General features: G+C 38.9%; 1 protein-coding gene across 3 annotated transcripts in view; it reads right to left on the reverse strand.

The window, feature by feature from the left end:
- The window catches only part of LOC149808335 (abscission/NoCut checkpoint regulator-like), a 40143-nt gene extending 35212 nt beyond the window's left edge, over positions 1-4931 (reverse strand). For 2 of the 3 annotated variants that reach the window (XM_089975889.1, XM_089975888.1), the window contains exon 1: positions 4723-4931. In XM_089975889.1, coding sequence (XP_089832015.1) covers positions 4723-4776 — 54 coding nt within the window. In that variant the 5' untranslated portion in view covers positions 4777-4931. The remainder of the gene's footprint in view (positions 1-4722) is intronic. The other variant, XM_089975887.1, reaches the window with a different exon arrangement.
- Positions 4932-18262: the final 13331 nt, after the last annotated feature.

Below are 18262 nucleotides of genomic sequence, written 5' to 3' on the forward strand. Positions count from 1 at the left end.
GGATGACAACTATTTTGAATTGTATCAAACTATTAAGTACACGATGTTTTTAAAAATTATCTTCCAGGGAAATGGTTTGTGATTGCACTGAGCATCATATGTTCTCAAAAATTGATTTTTGGACATGAAAAATGCATGAATAAATTTGGGGGTGGGGTGCATCAACTTTTTAATCCATGAACTTCCATTGCCTTGTCAGGTCAAGCAAAAAGTATTCTTATGGTTTGCTTTATTAAAGCTATCCAAAAATATGGACCTTTTGGACCTCTATTGTGTATTTTTTTTATATGAATTTTTGTGTTAGGCAGGTGTTTGCAACATTAAATTTGTGCATAAAAGGTGTCGCTTGCACCCTGTGCAAAGAATTCATTTTACATGAAAATGCATAAATCTGCTTAACCAATCACTGTGACAGCAAGGAAAATCTTCTCCACTTTGTGACATAATATTTTCATGCTGCTGTATTGAGCCAATCAAACATGCACTTTAATTTATCGGTTGCACATGGTTACAATGTTTGTTCATGACATATTTTGCTTCTGCGCACTCACCCCACCAAAATCCCAAACAACCAAGGAAATCTCCCCCACCCCCGAGTGATAAAAGAAAGTAGTGGATTATCTCGGGACCATCGTATTCCTACAATGTTAAACATCGACCCTGATATGTATGTTGTTTGGGTCGACCAAACAACATAAATATTAAGGTAGAAGTAATATAATATTGTAGGACATGGAGCTGTTGCAAGCTTAAGCTGAATGAAACTGCACTCTGAGTCCCGGCTAGTGTCACCTTCAGCGTTCCTTTACCTAGTCCTACAATGAAAGACATAGTGCGTGTTATTTTTGTTTTTGTGCTCTGTCCTACTACCCAAATAACAGGCTTGTTTAGCGTGTTCCAATGTCAGTTGACATCGGAACGAGTAATATAAGTTTCAGGAATATCTCACACACTTGGCAACCCATATCAACACTCTTCCTCAAATTGATATGTAATTAATGTACATACTGTGTTGTTTTTATTCTGGTGGAATCAAAATCTCACTAGCAAATGGACGCATTTTCATGTTCCGTCGACATACATTTGACTTTGTTGAAATGTGATGGTAGTCGAGGTATGCTGAAGTATGTTCAAGTTGGTTCATGTTGGGGATATGTTTTTTGAAAGAAAACAAAATGTTGCTTGCAGTTCCAATAGGCGTACCGTATTTACCGCATAAGTTGGGACACGATAAAATAATTATTTTTTTTCCTGTCCCAGAACTTATGGTAAAACATTTTTTTTCACTTCGGTCATATGTCCCAAGACTTAAGAACGAAATAAATTGGTATTGCATTTGTGCTCTCCACCCCCCACCCCACAACTGCACGTCGCAATAAAATAGATAAATAAAACGCTTAATTGACAATAAAAAGAAAGAAACTAACCTTGTGTTGTTATCATTTATTCCTTTTTTTCAACATGAGCATTAAAGAATAAAACATTTCCACGAAATCCATATAAGTAGCGTAGGCTTCCATACTGTAGCGTGTATCAATTATGTCCGATACCACACACCATGTTGTTCATTGACATGAACACTGAGAAACAATTGTGTGTGGTTGTGCTCAAAGGTTTGAACATGTTATTCGACTGAAAACTGGAGCCAACAAAATCGCATACAAGAGGGGAACAGTCAACTGATATCTTGAATAAGCCATTCACGCATGACATGGTGTTGGGTGCAAAATAATCAAGATTGAATTATATCCAGGTCTGCTGTATGACAATATCTTGCAACAAAAAAAAATCATCATTTGAAAACACATTCACTTGAGTACAAGTGACAGTCTTTTCACCAGCTAGGGTTACATAATTATCCTTACTATAACAAGCACACATAAGCCCTGGTGGTGAATAAACACGACTGGCAGCAAGCAGTTAACTCCTTCTTTGAACCTACCGACAGGACATCAAAGACAAAAGGTTATTTTTATTACAAAGCAGGTGATCTCAGAAGCCGACCCCAGTTACTTTATTTTGTAAAGGATATCAATACAAAGGTTATTTTATTGCAAAGCAAACCAACATCGGAAGGTGCCTATGGATTCTGTGAAGTGAGCCGATTTTTTTTTTTTGAATATACAAAGACGGCCGAGATATGGAAGCATACTTTGGGTTCCTTTTCAACTGTATTCACGGGAATTTTGAAAATAAATTTAAACAATGGAACTTATTTTAAAGTGACACAATATAGTGCTTTCTGCACAGATGTCGATGACCCAGCGTCACCCAGAATATTTGGAGAAAATAAAATCATGTGATGAATTTGTTAAGGCCAGAAGAGAACTATACTGTATGCCAGTATCTCGTAAATAAAAATTATTATTTTAAAACACATTCACTTGAGTGCAAATGACAATCTTTTTGCCAGCGTGGGTTAAATAAGTATCATTAATATTTACCCGCCGACATCAGTACACCTTTGTATTAATTATTACTAAAGATGCCAAGCACATATAAGCCCTGGTGGTAAATAAAGACAACTGGCAGCCAGCAGTAAACTTCTTTGAACTTGCCGACAGGACATCAAAGACAAAGGTTATTTTTATTACAAAGCAAGCAGACGTTGGAGCCGACTTTAGACTCAGAAGCCGATGTTTTTTTTACAGGATATCAATACAAAGGTTATTTTATTGCAAAGCAAGCTGACCTCAGATGCCAACTACTGGATTCTTTTAAGTGTGCCGATTTATTTTTTTAGCTTTGAATATACAAAGACGGCCGAGATATGGAAGCTAACTTGGGTTCCTTTTCAACAGTATTCACAAAAAGTTTGACAATAAAGTAAAACAATGGAACAGTTTTTAAAGTTGCACAATATAGTGCTTCGTGCGCGAACATCGATGACCCAGCATCATCCAGAAGATTTGGAGAAAATAAAATCACGTGATGAATTTGTGATGGCCAGAAGAGAAACAGATGATTTCGCCGACAATATGATCATTAACATGGATGAAAACTCTGGTGTACTTTGATCGCATTCCTGGATGGACTGACGATAAGATGGGCATCAAAAGTGTGAGAATTAGCAAGATTAGAGCAGATTTGAAAAAAATCTTCCTTTTGTTCTTGCAGTTTCCACTTCAGGTGGTGTGTTGCCTCCAACAATTTTTCACGGTATGAGAAAGTTAAAAAAGTATTCATGTACCAAAATAATAGACCGTACGTGTGCAGGAGAAGGGTTGTGTTGATGAGATGCTGCTGCACTGGATTAAAGAGTTTTATCTCAAGTACAGTTTTATATTTAAAAAATAAAATTTTAGTTGTATTGCAATTTCCGACATGTAATTTTCGAATGATTCAAAAGGTGTCCCACAACTTACGACTCGAAAAAACAATGTGTCCCAGAACATACAGTGCACAAAAAAATTACTTCAAAATTAATTTATGGTGTCCCAACAAATACGTGTCCCAACATATGCGGTAAGTACGGTAATATAATTTTATTCGTTTCCTTAAAGAATATTTCAACTTAACCCAATTTGGCATTCCTGGCTTTCATTGCTTTCCAGCCAAATGAAATGGAGGCCAACGAAACTTGAAAACAGGACCATTTCTACCGTGAGAATTTGAATTTATTAGAGAAAAGACATCAGAGTAAGTAAAGTCTGACTAAAACATTATGACTTTACTTTGTACAAAAGCGTCTCTATTTTAGTTGCCAGTTGTGTGAAATATTCCTGAAAATTTGACTTTCGTTATAATGTCTTAGTCTGACTATACGTCACCATTTGTTTGTACTCCCCTACCGATTTCAATAATGGAAAACTTTAATGTGATAAAAAGTGCAAGGAACATAGTCAATTCATTCATTGATTTATAATTTCTAACCTGACTGTGAGTAGAGTGGCAAAAACACCATCCTCATCTGTGCATTTCATGCTTAATGGAAGTTTTCAATATAATAGACAGACATGCTTGAGATCCATTTCCAGTTCCTGGACAAGTCCATTTTCAGCAAAGGGGAGTTTGCACGACTACATACATGTCGTCTGCTTCCGATATTTACAATGTTGAATCTAGCAAAGGAAAAGAATGACAACAACAAATTTGCCTTTCACATGAACAAGTGGTTTAATATTTATGTTCATGTGTGCAAAGGGATATAATTTCAAGCTCTCAATATTCTGGTAATTTACGGAATTATCCGGCAGTTACAGACTAGGATGAACTATGTCATTATGTTGTCAGATGGAAATAAACTAACCCATAGTGTACGCAATATGTCGCCGTGTTAATATGGAAAGTCCGTTAAGCATGAAATGTGAAGGGATGCCAGTATTAGTGCCATTCTGGTCACAGTCATGTTAGAAACATTAAATCAATGATTCAGTTGACTTAGTTCTGTGCACTTTTGATCACATTAAACGTTTTCGTTATTGAAATGGTGGGGGGGGGTACAAACAAACGGGGATATATAATGAGACTATAGTCGACATCAAAACACGCTACACAGCACCGTTAGTTAGGCAGTAAGACCCTGACGCAAAAACATAAATATCAGCGTCAAGGTCTTACGTGTAGGACTACGTAAACGCCGTGAAATGAAGCCCGGGCTGTCGCCCGTTTTTTTTTTTTTTTTTTTTACGACGGACACTGACTGTCTCCAGTGGTTTGCGACGATGCGATATACATAATACAGCATAGCATTGAGCCTACAGATAAATATACAAAACTAACTTCTTTTTTAAACACTCCGAATCCTAATCCACAACCGTAACACTGGCCGGACATATTTCATTGACTGGTATATCACTTGCTTCTGTAAATGTAACGCATCCTCACGTGATTGCGATAAATCTGCAGGGAAAAATACCTCTCTTCTATATACCGTGTTAGACTTGTCAAAATTTGGACATTTAAGCGTTTTTTGCACTGTGATTGAACAATCAAGATGATACAAACGCTTACATAAAGATCGACATGTTAGCTAGCCGGGTTCCCAGTTATTATGCAGCTAACACCAATATCGACTGGGGCCAAATTATTTTTCCTACATTTGTTTCTCGGTACTGAATATTTCATTGTGTCCAAATCGTAATAAATCATGCATTAATCTAAAATACCTCCAAACAAATTCACGGTGAAGTTATTGTGACAGATTATCCGGCATTTTTTGTACTGTCACCGAAATTCACAGTCAGCAACACCATAATCCTCAAATTCTAAAGAATAAGCTATTACCTTTAAGTCAATAACAAAAATAATTAAATCTAACTCTTGTATCACCATAAAAATTAAAGAGAAAGAAAAAAAAAGACTGGAACTACTTAACTATAAGTAATAATAGTGACCCCGAGTCCATATGCAATTATATGCATAAGTACGATAGGGAGCCTTTTCCGTTAAATCGAGAAAGAAACGGAAATGGCCGAGCTATGTCCCGATCGGTTAGCCTGGTACCCTGGCCTTTTGTAACTTACGTACTTCACATACGGTGACAACACGCAACGTTGAATGGCCGAGACCGTGGAGAAAATCAAGATCGCGCAGTAGTACAAAAATGTGTTGGCAGTAAAGAAATAGCATTAAATCAGTTACTTCCTGCTGTTTCTCCACGAGCTTTTTCGTTGTATTTGTCACAACTATGTAAATTAAAAAAGTACTGAGTGTTTGTTTAAAGTGTCACGTGGTACGATGAGAGATTGTACAATTGTATGATTGTGGCTTAACTGTATTATATATAGCCAGTCTAAATAAAAATTTTTATCGATTTTTATAACCGTTATTTTACATTAAGTTTCGACATTTACAAATATACCGACATTACCTGTCGTGCAGCTTACATGCATTTTGAAATGCATTTTGGAACAGATAGTGCGGTCGAGATGAGTGGGATTAGGTTAAAATGTAAAAGATTCCTATTTATGCGAAGCAATTTGTTAGGCTTTACAGTTTTTCTTTTTCTATACATCTTATTTAGAAAAATAATATTTTTCTAGTGACAATGTGATAGCCGCAACTGGAAATATGGGTAGGTCAAGCATCAAGATTGGTACTACATTAAATACATACACATATAATGTATCTATGTCTTAAATCAATGATTCGTTTTGACACAGAAACTATTAGTTTTGTGCGACTATTAACTGAGCAGTGTTAACATTAAAAAATATGTGCTCTGCTGTAAGGCAGGTTCTTGGTTTACCTGGTCGCTGTTATAAAAAAGATGATCTTAAGAGTTTTTTTTTTTTTTAAATTAAAGCATTACTCATCCTGGAATATAATAATTTAGTCAAGCTTTTATGATATTTTGACTTTAGGATAGATATTACTTGATACAAAGCAATGTTAATAGTTTTAGGTAATTGTGTGAAGCGGAAAATGCAAAATATACAAATACAGTTACAACTTTCTGAAATATGAATGAATACACGATGCTTTTCGTAGTTCAAATGAATAAACTGTTACCAAATTAGTTACAAGATAAATGTATTAATTGAAGTAATTCGACACGCACAATTAAACGCGTTCTTTTAAGAAGTGCCCAGGTTTCAACCTTCTGTTTACTTACAACTTGAAATACATAACTGGCCAAATATGCAGGAATATCATGGTTGTTTATGACCCATTAGAACTCCTGCCTTAAGTGTAATAACAAAGGAGCATATCACAACGTTACTCATGCAGCTCTGCGAATTTTGAAAGACGTGAAACTAACTTACGTCTGCTATATGCTCATCTTGGTCTCCGTTAACTTTACATTGTAAGAATGCTGCAGTATTTTGCGATACCGAACACCTTCATATTGCAAGCACATGTACGACACGTGTTACCAAAAGATAGTATAGTGTATTAAAAACTACTTTGTAAACAAACCATGTACATTCGTATCGTAGACGCTTTTGGTTTTGGTTGATTCACTTTGTTTGTGAATGAATTAAAGTAGCTGTTTCGTCCATTTTAAAGTATAAATGACAAAGTTAACGAAGTGGACGAGTTCACTGTTGGAAGTTAAACCTTCAAAGAAGCAAACGAATGAACGTTATATTCGCAATGTCAACAACTAACGTAAGACGCAATAATTGAAAATACCGTTCTGATCATTGAAACAGTTAGCTAAAAGAATATTCATTATCTTTGTGCAAATAGAATGGTTAAGACTATGACGAGTGCTCTCTAGGGTCTAAACATTATAGCATAAAAAGCTCATTGAGGCCAAGGGATATCGCATATCTATCAGACGTGCCATTTTATCAGTCAGTCAAAATACTAGATTTGAGGGGAAAAATGCAACTAAAGATTTTGGTTGGAGGCCAAGAGCGTCAGAACCAATAATCCAAGACGACAAAGAAAGTTTTATTTCCGCAGGGTAAATGGAGTGTCACACAACAGCTGCTTTTTCAATTTTCCCCGTGTAACTATTTTGATACAATGTTCGCCTAGCGATACAAGACAATTGTATGATACAAGTCATAGCTGTGGTCTCTACAACAGCGAAATGCAAGTGGCAGGGCATAATCACATTTCTTTAGCTGGTAATAAGAATGGTAATAAATATACTTACACATATGCATTCTGAATTTTCTTAAAATGTATTTTCTTAGTTTTTCTTCAAATCCGACTGACATATCCTGCAAAACTTGATACACACCAAAACTGTACTAGAATTTTGAGCACTCTACATTTCAAGCTAAATCCATTCTCATTAGTGCACTGAATTTACTCAATATAGTTCGTCATAATCAGAAAAGCACAATTGAGTTGGATCAACATAGAAACAAAATCCATGCGCACTCATTCACAATATGACTCTAAATTTAAATTTTAAGTAGATCAAAAGGACAATTCTTTTTAAAACTGATGTAGAGCTCTCGGCTAAGTTAAAAGGGCGGAAGGTCGTGCAGTATTTTTCAGAAAAAAATCGTTCATATTTTCACATACAAATGCAGTACCTATAATTACTGGCTTGGATATTACCTGTTGCTAAAGTATGTAATTTGTCTTTAAGGAACTGCTACTAAATATATAGCAGCAGAGAGACTGGGCCCACCAACTATTTCGTTTCAACAGAACCCCTATCAAAAACATTTTTGATAGAAGTTTTTATTTCACAAAATAAACCCTTCTATCCAGAAACTATGATGACTAAATCCTCTTTTCTGGCTAGCGGGGTTATTTCGACATTGATAACTCACTATAAAAAAAAGTTTCTTCACGGGGGGTGTGGGTGGGGTGGGGGGCACGACGACGACGTTGGTGGCGTAGTCTCTCTGCTGCTATCATTTTAGGGTTTTTAGTTAAAAAATGTATCTAACCCAACTCGATATCGTGTCCGAGGATCATGTAAATTTATCGTCACAAACCCGTGTGGTTTTCGTTGAGCATGACTAAAGAAATTTCTGAATTTATTGAGGTCCATGTCACCGCTGCACCAAGTCTGATGAATATTTCGTAACGTGTGTACGTCAACTCCGTTGAACACTGCAAGGATGTTACAATTATCTCTGATCACTTTCGGAATTTGTGTACACCGCTGAGTCACATAAATGACATCAGTGTTTTTATGCCGCCCACGGGAAAATATTCTTGCAGGGTTTGTTTGTTTATCCAACATCACATCGTCGTACACAACTAGATTGTTAATTGATCCATCGATGTCATCAATGCCAGGTGCATCATTGACATCAGTTATGAATTCAACTACGTTTTCATCATTCTCATTGATTGCTTTTGCACTCTCGTTAAAATCTTTTAGCACTTGATAACACCGCTGATCGTCCACAGACGGGGCTATCAAATATAATTTATCCCACTTCATCCACTTCATTATCAAATTCAACAACAACTGTGTCTTACCCGACCCAGATGGACCTATGATAATCATTCGGATAGAATTTGGTAGCACTGAGTTATGTTTGATTGGCTCTCGTTGCTTTGTCGCGGAAAAGTCAGTAATCTCCATTTGAAATGTCTTCGGCGTTAGATATAACAACGAATAAATATGGATTTATATTGTGTGAAATGCCGAGCGCGTACCCCAACTACGGATACAACAACAATTACAACAAAAAATAATCGACAAGCGCTTACAGGCAAGTGTGAACGATGTGGCACAAAAAAATTTAGATTTATTTAAAAAAAAGCGGAGGTGATATCGCAGCCAAGTTAGGAAAACTCCCTGGAGCTCCGTGGGCTAAATACCCAGGAGAAAAACATCTTCCAGGATATAATTACTGTGGTCCAGGAACCCGACTTGATATCAGACTTGATGACCAAGATCAACCAAAACCCGGTGAGTATCCGATAAACGCTATCGATGCAGCGTGCCATGCTCATGATGTAGCTTACCGAAGCAAGGATTTGCAACAGCGCCATCTTGCGGACGTGAAATTAATTCATGCGTTAAATGCCATCCCTGATAAATCTTTCAAGGAAAAGTTAGCATCCTGGTTGATAAAATCCGCAATGAAAGGTAAATTAACATTAGGTACTGGTATATAATGGAGTCGATTTATTATTCCCCAAGCGGATACTGGAGAGGTAACACAGCAATTAGTAAACTCGTTGAAGCAGCAAAGGTTACGGCGGTTACTGCCAAAAATTGGTTATCCCGACAGGCAATATGGCAAATTTATCTACCGCGCCCTAAACAAATTCACTTCGCGCATTTCGATGTTAGTGTACCAAATGAGGTTCATCAGGCTGACATACTATTTCTGCCTCACGATGTTGTTCGTCGGAAAACATATAAATACGCGTTAACTATAGTTGATGTTGCCAGTAGATACAAAGAAGCAACGCCGTTGACAACAAAGACAGCATCTGAAGTAGCCGATGCGTTTGAAAGAATTTATCGGCGAGGACATCTGCGATGGCCACATCTGCTACAAGTTGATCCTGGCAAAGAATTTCAAGGTGCAGTATCATCGTTGATGAAGCAACATAACGTTACCATACGACGAGGACATACTGAAATTCACCGTGATCAGGCAATCGTTGAGAGATTTAATCGAACACTCGCCGAAAGATTATTTGGATATCAATACGCGAAGGAATTTATTCAAGATACGAGATCGCGCGAATGGGTTGCAAGATTGCCAAGCGTGATAGCTGCGTTAAATAATGAAATAACTCGAACAACCAACATGAAACCTTCCATCGCGATCACGAAAACACAAGGTGTTTTTCAAAAATATATACAAATACAATGAAATAATATTTCAACACAGCCAGTGTTGGGTAATGTCACAGTTAGATATTTGTACGAACCAGGCGAACTTGAAGGTGGTAAACGAAGAGCGACTGATCCCATTTGGAGTGTTACCACACATAAGATATCCACCGTGACAAGATCCACTGGCAGACCAGCAATCTACAGGTTGGATTCAACTGCTCCTCAACGCGGATTCACACGTGAGCAACTTCAGGTAATTCCCGAGGATACACAATTGCCGCCAAAATCACTGAAGTGACTTAACTAGCGCTGGCACCCCGACGTCGATTACACTCAAGACAGGTCAACATGACATTATCACGTGTATGACCGCGATTGTTATCTTTTCTGTCTACGGTAAATTGTCTTGAATTTTTATTCGAATACTGCCATAGCATTATACAATTACAGCTCGCGCAGTGATTATTCTGTTGTTGTTTCAACGCAACAACGAAGTCAACATCAAGATCAAAATCGCGATTATTTTTTTTTTTGTCACTCTGTTTATCACCGGTGAGTTTTTTCTTATTACATCACCATCGGTGATGCTGTTGTTTTCATCGCTATCAGCGTTTGAATGAAAATCCGAAGGATTTTTCAAGACAATTCTTCGCAGTTGAGATATTCTTCTGACTCTGGACACCGCTAAGTAAACTACGTTTGACCATTCGATTCGATCATCAATGATCCAGACAGTTGTATCTGAAATAGTCAGTCCTTGAGAACAATGAATGGTCATTGCATATCCTAGCGTCCACAGGGATTTTTTCATCGCTAGTGCATCCTCGACAGCATCGATGTCAACTAGCACAATATCATTCAGCACTAAATTCTGTTTCTCTGTCTTTCCTGGAATATCAACATCTATATTTTGTAACCGCGTATCAGTTGGTCTATAACATAACGGCGTTGGCAGCATTGGAAACTTTTTTTTGTAACCGAAATAGCTCTTGTTGAAGTGTGTCTCTGACTATCTTTCTACTTGCCACTATCAAATCGTCTGGTTTCCACACGCGTAAAAAGTCACTCATCGAAGTTTCAGGAATCATCTCGCGCATAATTTCACATTGAATTTTATTCGGTTGTAGCCTGATTAGTGTTTTAAATTCTTTCAGCGTTGCATCATGTGCTCGGTAATCATCAGACACTTCTTCGTGATAATCAACAAAATTCCTCAGCCAATCATGCGGAGAGGCGCCGACAAACGGAGGTGGTTGACCGTGATCGCCGCACATAATCACTGCGGTATTTTTCGTTAACAGCCAATCAAGAAATGTTTTTAACGTTTCCAGCGGTACCGTACATATCTCATCCCAAATTATTTTCTCGGGAATATATTTTGTTCCCATTCGATCTGGCGTCCACGTACCGCCGCTGTATTTGAAAAAGCTGTGATAAGTACAAGAATTGACTCCTCGCTGTTTCATCTCCCTGGCAAGTCTGTGTGTAGGTGTTAGCACAATCATATCTGAATTTCGAAATAATTCAATCGCTCGAGTTGTTTTACCAGACCCTCCCGGCCCGTTCAAATAAACAGTTTTGTGTCTGGTGATTGGATCATCCACAGACGGTGCGGAAGATATTTCTGGCATCGTTGATTTATAATAATTATCCTCTGTTGCAACATCAGCGGATTCACAATACTCGTGTAACATCTCCGCTTTTATTCTCCACGAACCCCACTCATCTCCGCCGCATTATTCGGCGATTGTCCGTGAAATGATGTCGACCTGATATTGGGCCAACTGTGATATACTCGTAATTGTGCCAACGCGATTTCACTTACTGGAATTGCAGTTGGAAAATTAATATTAAACTCTGGTTGCGTCGAAGATATTGATATCATTGATGTTTTTACCGGAGTTGTATTCGCGGCTATCTTGAAGTATCTCCGTCATTATTTATCTTGATCGTTTTCAAATCAAGATTCGCTGCGCGCTCGTAATCGTTGTATATACCGGACATCAGCGTGAATTCGGAATCTGATATGTTGTTGTCGTCTACGCTGGATGATATCAACGAGGACAATTTCGAGTAGGCGCTCGTGGCCGCGTTGGCTACCCGCGTATACTCGTGTAATTTTGTTATCGCGCACGAGGATATTTTTTTCGCGATGATGTTGGCAACTCCTGCGATCGTCGTTGATGCTGAAATTGTGATTGTGATCGCGATTGCGATCGTTACCGGAGTTAACGCAGACAATAGCACACCCGTGGATGCAACTACCGCGGATACCGAATACACTATCATGTCCAGCGCGGTCACACGCCGTTTGTATTTTTTTATTTTTGTTGCGCATCTGTCAATGGTGTTTTTCAACGTTGATTGCCATTCGCGTACCTGATCATACCGGTATTGCTGAGCGCTTAATGACAGTGTTGTCGTTGATGCTGATTTCATTTTTATTATTATTTACGTTGTGACTAAATCACAACGTAACCAATTGAGGTGTTTCTGCGACGAATTCCAAACACCACCAGTAGGATGTTGCGGTTAATTTCTTGTCTGCGGCTTCAAGTATAAATATTTCTTCGGTTCCGCTGTTTAGTATTATAGTTACAACCCCGGAATACTTATCGGTGGAATGTCTCCAAGGATATGTTGTGAAGATTTCAAATTTAGCGGCTGAAAACACAGACAACCTGTACACGCCAGTGGCTGTTGCTGTATATTTGATAGTATTATTTTGTCGGGACCATGTTGCGAATCCCGATGATACCGTGTATACGATGTTGGTGATATGCCCGGGGGTAACTCCAGTGTGGACTTTAATCAGACTGGTTTTGTTAACGATATCAGGAACACCCGATACGATATCTTGCTGTGTTTGTTTGATCGTGTCAATGTCGGTCTTGATTTCAGAAAGTTTCACATCGACGACTGGAGGAGTCCCAAAGAACTTATCCACGGTCTCACCAGTTTTTTTAAAGTTTTTTCGAAATCTTGCGAACGCGCCCATGTGAACATCATACTCAGCCCGCAACGTAGTTAGTTTACCGTCAACGGTGTCTACGTATTGTTTGTTTGCGGCATCTTCGGGACCTTCCGGTGTCGCTAGCACGGTTATTTTGTTGCTGTTCATGTTGAGTTCACCTGTCATTGTATCACCGGTCTTCGCTACACGCTCCGTTGCGACTTTTCGTGCATCATCTCGCAGCATCGCAATTGATATCGACGAATCTCTGATTCTGCCGCTGTCAGTGAATACAACGATGTTGTCCGTGACAGCTCCAATAACCCTGCGAATTATGTCATTCCACTTAATGTTACTGGTTCTTAGCTTGCCGTGCCTGTCCTGAAAAATAACAACCTCATCTGGATCTATCCCGGTCAGATTTAAAAGATCATCAATTTCATCTTTGGTAGCATACTTCGATAAATCTATATCTTTTTTTTCTTCCTTGGTTCTGCTTGATCTTCCGTAAATATCAACCATCATCTGTTATGGGGTTGTTTAAATTTGAAAATCACAGCGGAAATCTCAGATGTGGTTTCAACGTGTATTCATGCACGACCCTGTGAGGAGGAGTTTTTGGGTGTTTTGTTATCGCGGAAAGAACATTTAATACTTCACGACCGCATATCGGAGGATCAGTCAGTGTTTGTGTTGGTAACGTTGACTGCCAAACTGGAATTGGAAATCCTTCGGATTTCTTGGAGAATCTTTGGACGTACCTGAGAAACTCAACTGGCGGTGCTAGCCCGTACGAATCAAAATAGATAATTCAACGCGGATCGATCGCGTAAGCAACCCAGTGAGTTCCAAGACCTTCCTTGTTGTCGAGATTAATAATACCGGTTTCTTTACTCGCTGGTCGTGCTGGTAATTGATCTCGCATAAAGACGCCTCTGAAGTTCTTTATACGTAACTGCGCAACAGCATCAAGCAAATCAAAATTTGACATCGGTGTAAAATCCTTTGGATTTTCGAAAACACTTAAAACCTTTTTGGGTACCATGACGCCGGAGTTCCTGGAAGTCTGAGACCGGATCCCTTTTTTTTGTATCCTTTCCCGGTGGCTTTCTATAGTGCCATTCCAGCAGCGGTTCCAACTGCTCATAACGCGGCTGCCTTTGCTGCTGCGGCTGCTGCTGGTGCTAGTGCTGCGGCAATTATTGGAAGAAATGGAAGTATTCCGCCGGTTTTTTTGACCATATCTTTGACCGCGGCCGGAGAAAGTTCAATTCGAACTCCGGTCTTACCCTGCTTCGCGCTGCTGAAATGTTTTAGTTGAGTTTTAGTCAGCGACAGCTTGTTTGGACCACCCGCTAGTTGATCGTGTTTTAACGTTATTGATGTCCCACATGTGCTCGCATTTTTCGATTGTAATTTTTTCACCTGACCAGGAGTCAGTGACACATTAACGTAACTGTATGGCATTTTATTTAATACGATATTGATCTAATTGTTTACAAGTGGAAACCTAAAAGGTTTTGGAGCACCTAAAGGTTTTCCACGGGTGCATCAACGACTATCATTCGGCCGCCAGCACCTTCAAGTAGCATTGATTTATCGGAAAGTATGACCGCGATGGCTCTGTAATTATCTATATCTCCTACTCCTCCTACAGGTCTATTTATGGTAGCCCTGAAGTGAATATCAACGACAGACTGTCTGGTTAAATCAAGATGCTCCAGCGAGAAGTAATAGATTGGATAATGAGATATAAAATCCAACTGTGATATTTGCAGACCGGTGTCGATATTTATATCACGCGCTAGATACTTTGTCAATCGATGATATGCACGTGCAACATGGTTGTTAGCGAAATTTAATTGTATATTTTCAGCTGGTTCTTGATGCCCGTTTATTTTCAGAGAAACGTCAGTGACACCAAGTTGATCAAATATCATATGCGAACGTGTTTGATCACCTACTCGTCTAACATCCTGAAAAGCAATGAAAATACGTCGCGGCGCTGAAACTCCCTGCTGTGTTGCTATATTCCACGTGAATATACCATTGACGGCACTTTGAATACTATCTGTAGTTGTTGTAAGCCACGATAGCAGCTTTTTACCGCCCTGATCCATGAAAGAAAGCAGATGCTGTTCTTGGGCAATTGCAGGGGACATCACTGGCATCCACAGTGATAATTTTGATATTCTTACTTGACCAGGATCACCTGCAGGTCGCCATATCGCATCGTTGTCGTCGGGTTTTCTAACAAGCACGACTGTATGTTTTGCTCCGAAAATTACCTTTCTGACATCTCGGTGAAATCCAAAGATATGAGACAGCGGAATCGCACATGAAAATTTTCAGCACCTGGTCTTGCTATAGCTCCAGCTGGCTGTGGATCAGTTGCAGTATCACGCGGCACTTGTACATATTGAAATTGATCTGGATTAGGATGATTAGAAGTGTCCTTGGAGAACATCATTGATGGACCAGATGATTTTGTATAATCGTCGGAATATCTCGCTAAACCAATTATTGTTGTGGCAACATCGACATCATTCTGAATCGCTTCGATATTTTTTCCATCAATCATGTAAATAGCGCTGTTAAACAACGCCATAATTCCGTTGTTGACAAAACCGACTTTAACACCGGCGTCGTAGTTTGCGCCGGTGTCTCTTACAATTTCTCCCTCGATTTCAATAAATGCCTCCGCGGGCAGGAAATATCTGCTGGTATCCTGAACCTGAAGTTCAATTCGTCCCCGCTTGTTTGGTTCTCGTGCGTCATAAGAATAATACTGATAATCACGCACTGATTCATTTTTAGAAACCGGTTCGTCTATGTCGAATGCCGTATCGGATTCCCGTTTGAACATTTTATTGTAAAAGTTATCGTCTAAAACGAAGACCACTTCCCGCGACCAAACTTGTGTTTATTTGTTCAGGAATTTCGTTGACTAGCGCGGCTAACCTTTGATTTGCAGCTTCGTTTATTACGCTACTAACATTCGCTGGCATGTCTGCGGTGGTTGGTAACGTTACCCGCGGAGTTTTCTTTCTGCGCACCAGTCGTGCTATTCTGCCCTTGATCGCCGTGAATGCTTTACCGGCAGCGCTACCAGCAGCACCAATAGCGCTATCCTTGATGACATTAAAGGCTTTCATACCTAATTGTTTTACGATCGGTATTGCCTTAGGTGCCACTCCCGCAAATAAACCCGTAACAACATCGCCAAATCCATCTCCGTAAGTCATTCTGTATACCGGTAGTCTTGAATTTATCACTCTGACCATAGCTGGTCTGCGTTGAGAGTTATGTACTATCATTTATTTATTATTATTATTTCTGTAATCGTCGATTAGCTCATCAATAAGTTCTCTGTAGATATGGGAATCCATGATGCCACCACGAAATAGTCGCTGACAGATATCTGCGGCTTCATTAATTATTTCCGGAGAGTTATTTCCGGCACGTTTTCCTCCGATGAGAACTTCTAGCCGTGATACGTCGCTGATAATATTATCAGGGCAGGGAATAAAACCCGATCGGGTTTTAGGTTCCAACTTCAATTCTTCAAAAACATCCCCCTCTGGAAGATCAGAGTAAGACGGCGCTGGTTTCTCTGCTTTAGGTTTTCCTTTTCGTTTAGGTGGTTTAGGTGGCGGTGATTGATCTCTCTCTGCGGTAACTTTCTTTTGCATTTCCTTCGCTTGCATTTTCGCGATTCTTTTATCTTCCTTTATTTTTTCTGCTTGATCTCTCAGATCTTTATTATACCCAATTATACCCGTTTTTATAAAATTATAAGTATCATCACCTTTTAATATTCGGGAAAAACCTCGATTTATTTTATACACATAATCAGCCCACTCAGCTTGAGACATGCCCTTGGCAGCTTCTGGTTTTAGAAATTCATGTCTGCGACGATAATTTTCGACGATCCAAACAGAAAACTGCTGAAGTTCCTTTATGTTACTCAGTGGAATATTTCTTATTTCGTCGATACCATCTTCGGTAAATTTTTTAATAAATATTTCCTTGACAGTTGCAAGTGGACCTACTGCACCTGGATCAGCTGCGGCTGCTACTTGTTGTTCACTAAGTTGTTTTATTGCTTGAAGCAAACCCTGCTCTGGTTTTCCACCCTCAATTGCAACCTCCTCGGGAGTTCTTCCTTTGATAGCAGTTAAAACCTTTCCAGTGACTGCAGTGATAGGTTTAAATAATTCCCCTGTGGTCGTTGCGAAACCTTCCTGTGCTTGCTGTCGTTGCTGTAATTTTTGTCTTACACTATCTCGCACAGGAAGAAATTTTTCAATCGCCGCTAGTCGCTCTCGAGCTAGTCTAGCAGAATGTGCTTCTCCAATGTTGGCCATTATTGTTAACCCGAATTTTTAATTCACAACAGAAATCCTAAAATGATAGCAGCAGAGAGACTACGCCACCAACGTCGTCGTGCCCCCCCCCCCCCGTGAAGAAACTTTTTTTTTATAGTGAGTTATCAATGTCGAAATAACCCCGTTAGCCAGAAAAGAGGATTTAGTCATCATAGTTTCTGGATAGAAGGGTTTATTTTGTGAAATAAAACTTCTATCAAAAATGTTTTTGATAGGGGTTCTGTTGAAACGAAATAGTTGGTGGGCCCAGTCTCTCTGCTGCTTATATGTACAAACATGCTGCTGGCTATCAAAGCGTCCTTCCTGGAGTAGTTTATCATCATAGTGATATTGCATTTTCTAGTTCAAGATCATCAAAGTTAAATTACATGAATCAGTTGTACAGGTGCGACTATTTAACTATATAAACACATATATCATGCACAAAATAACAAATATACCCATATATTGCCAAAATAAAACTCAAATAAATATTATTACTACAAAGTTTATCTGTAATGGATTCTGAATTCTTGAAATGGTCATTTCTTTTCAGGTTTTGTCATGTAGGGAATAAATCTTTTTGAAGCTAAACAGGTGTTGCACGTTTCAAAGCATTATTATTCCCTTTTTTATTGTATATATACTCCTTAATTCTTGCTAGCAAAATTCGTACAAAGCACTTTACTCCATACATTGCATTGCCTAAATAAATAATTCTAACCGCCCGACCCCGTTATCTGTTCCATTAATGCATTCTAAAATATAAATATGCACACGAAA

Source organism: Sinohyriopsis cumingii, chromosome 1 (assembly GCF_028554795.1).
Source record: "Sinohyriopsis cumingii isolate HCF-2022 chromosome 1, ASM2855479v2, whole genome shotgun sequence".
Classification (NCBI taxonomy): Eukaryota; Metazoa; Mollusca; class Bivalvia; order Unionida; family Unionidae; genus Sinohyriopsis; species Sinohyriopsis cumingii.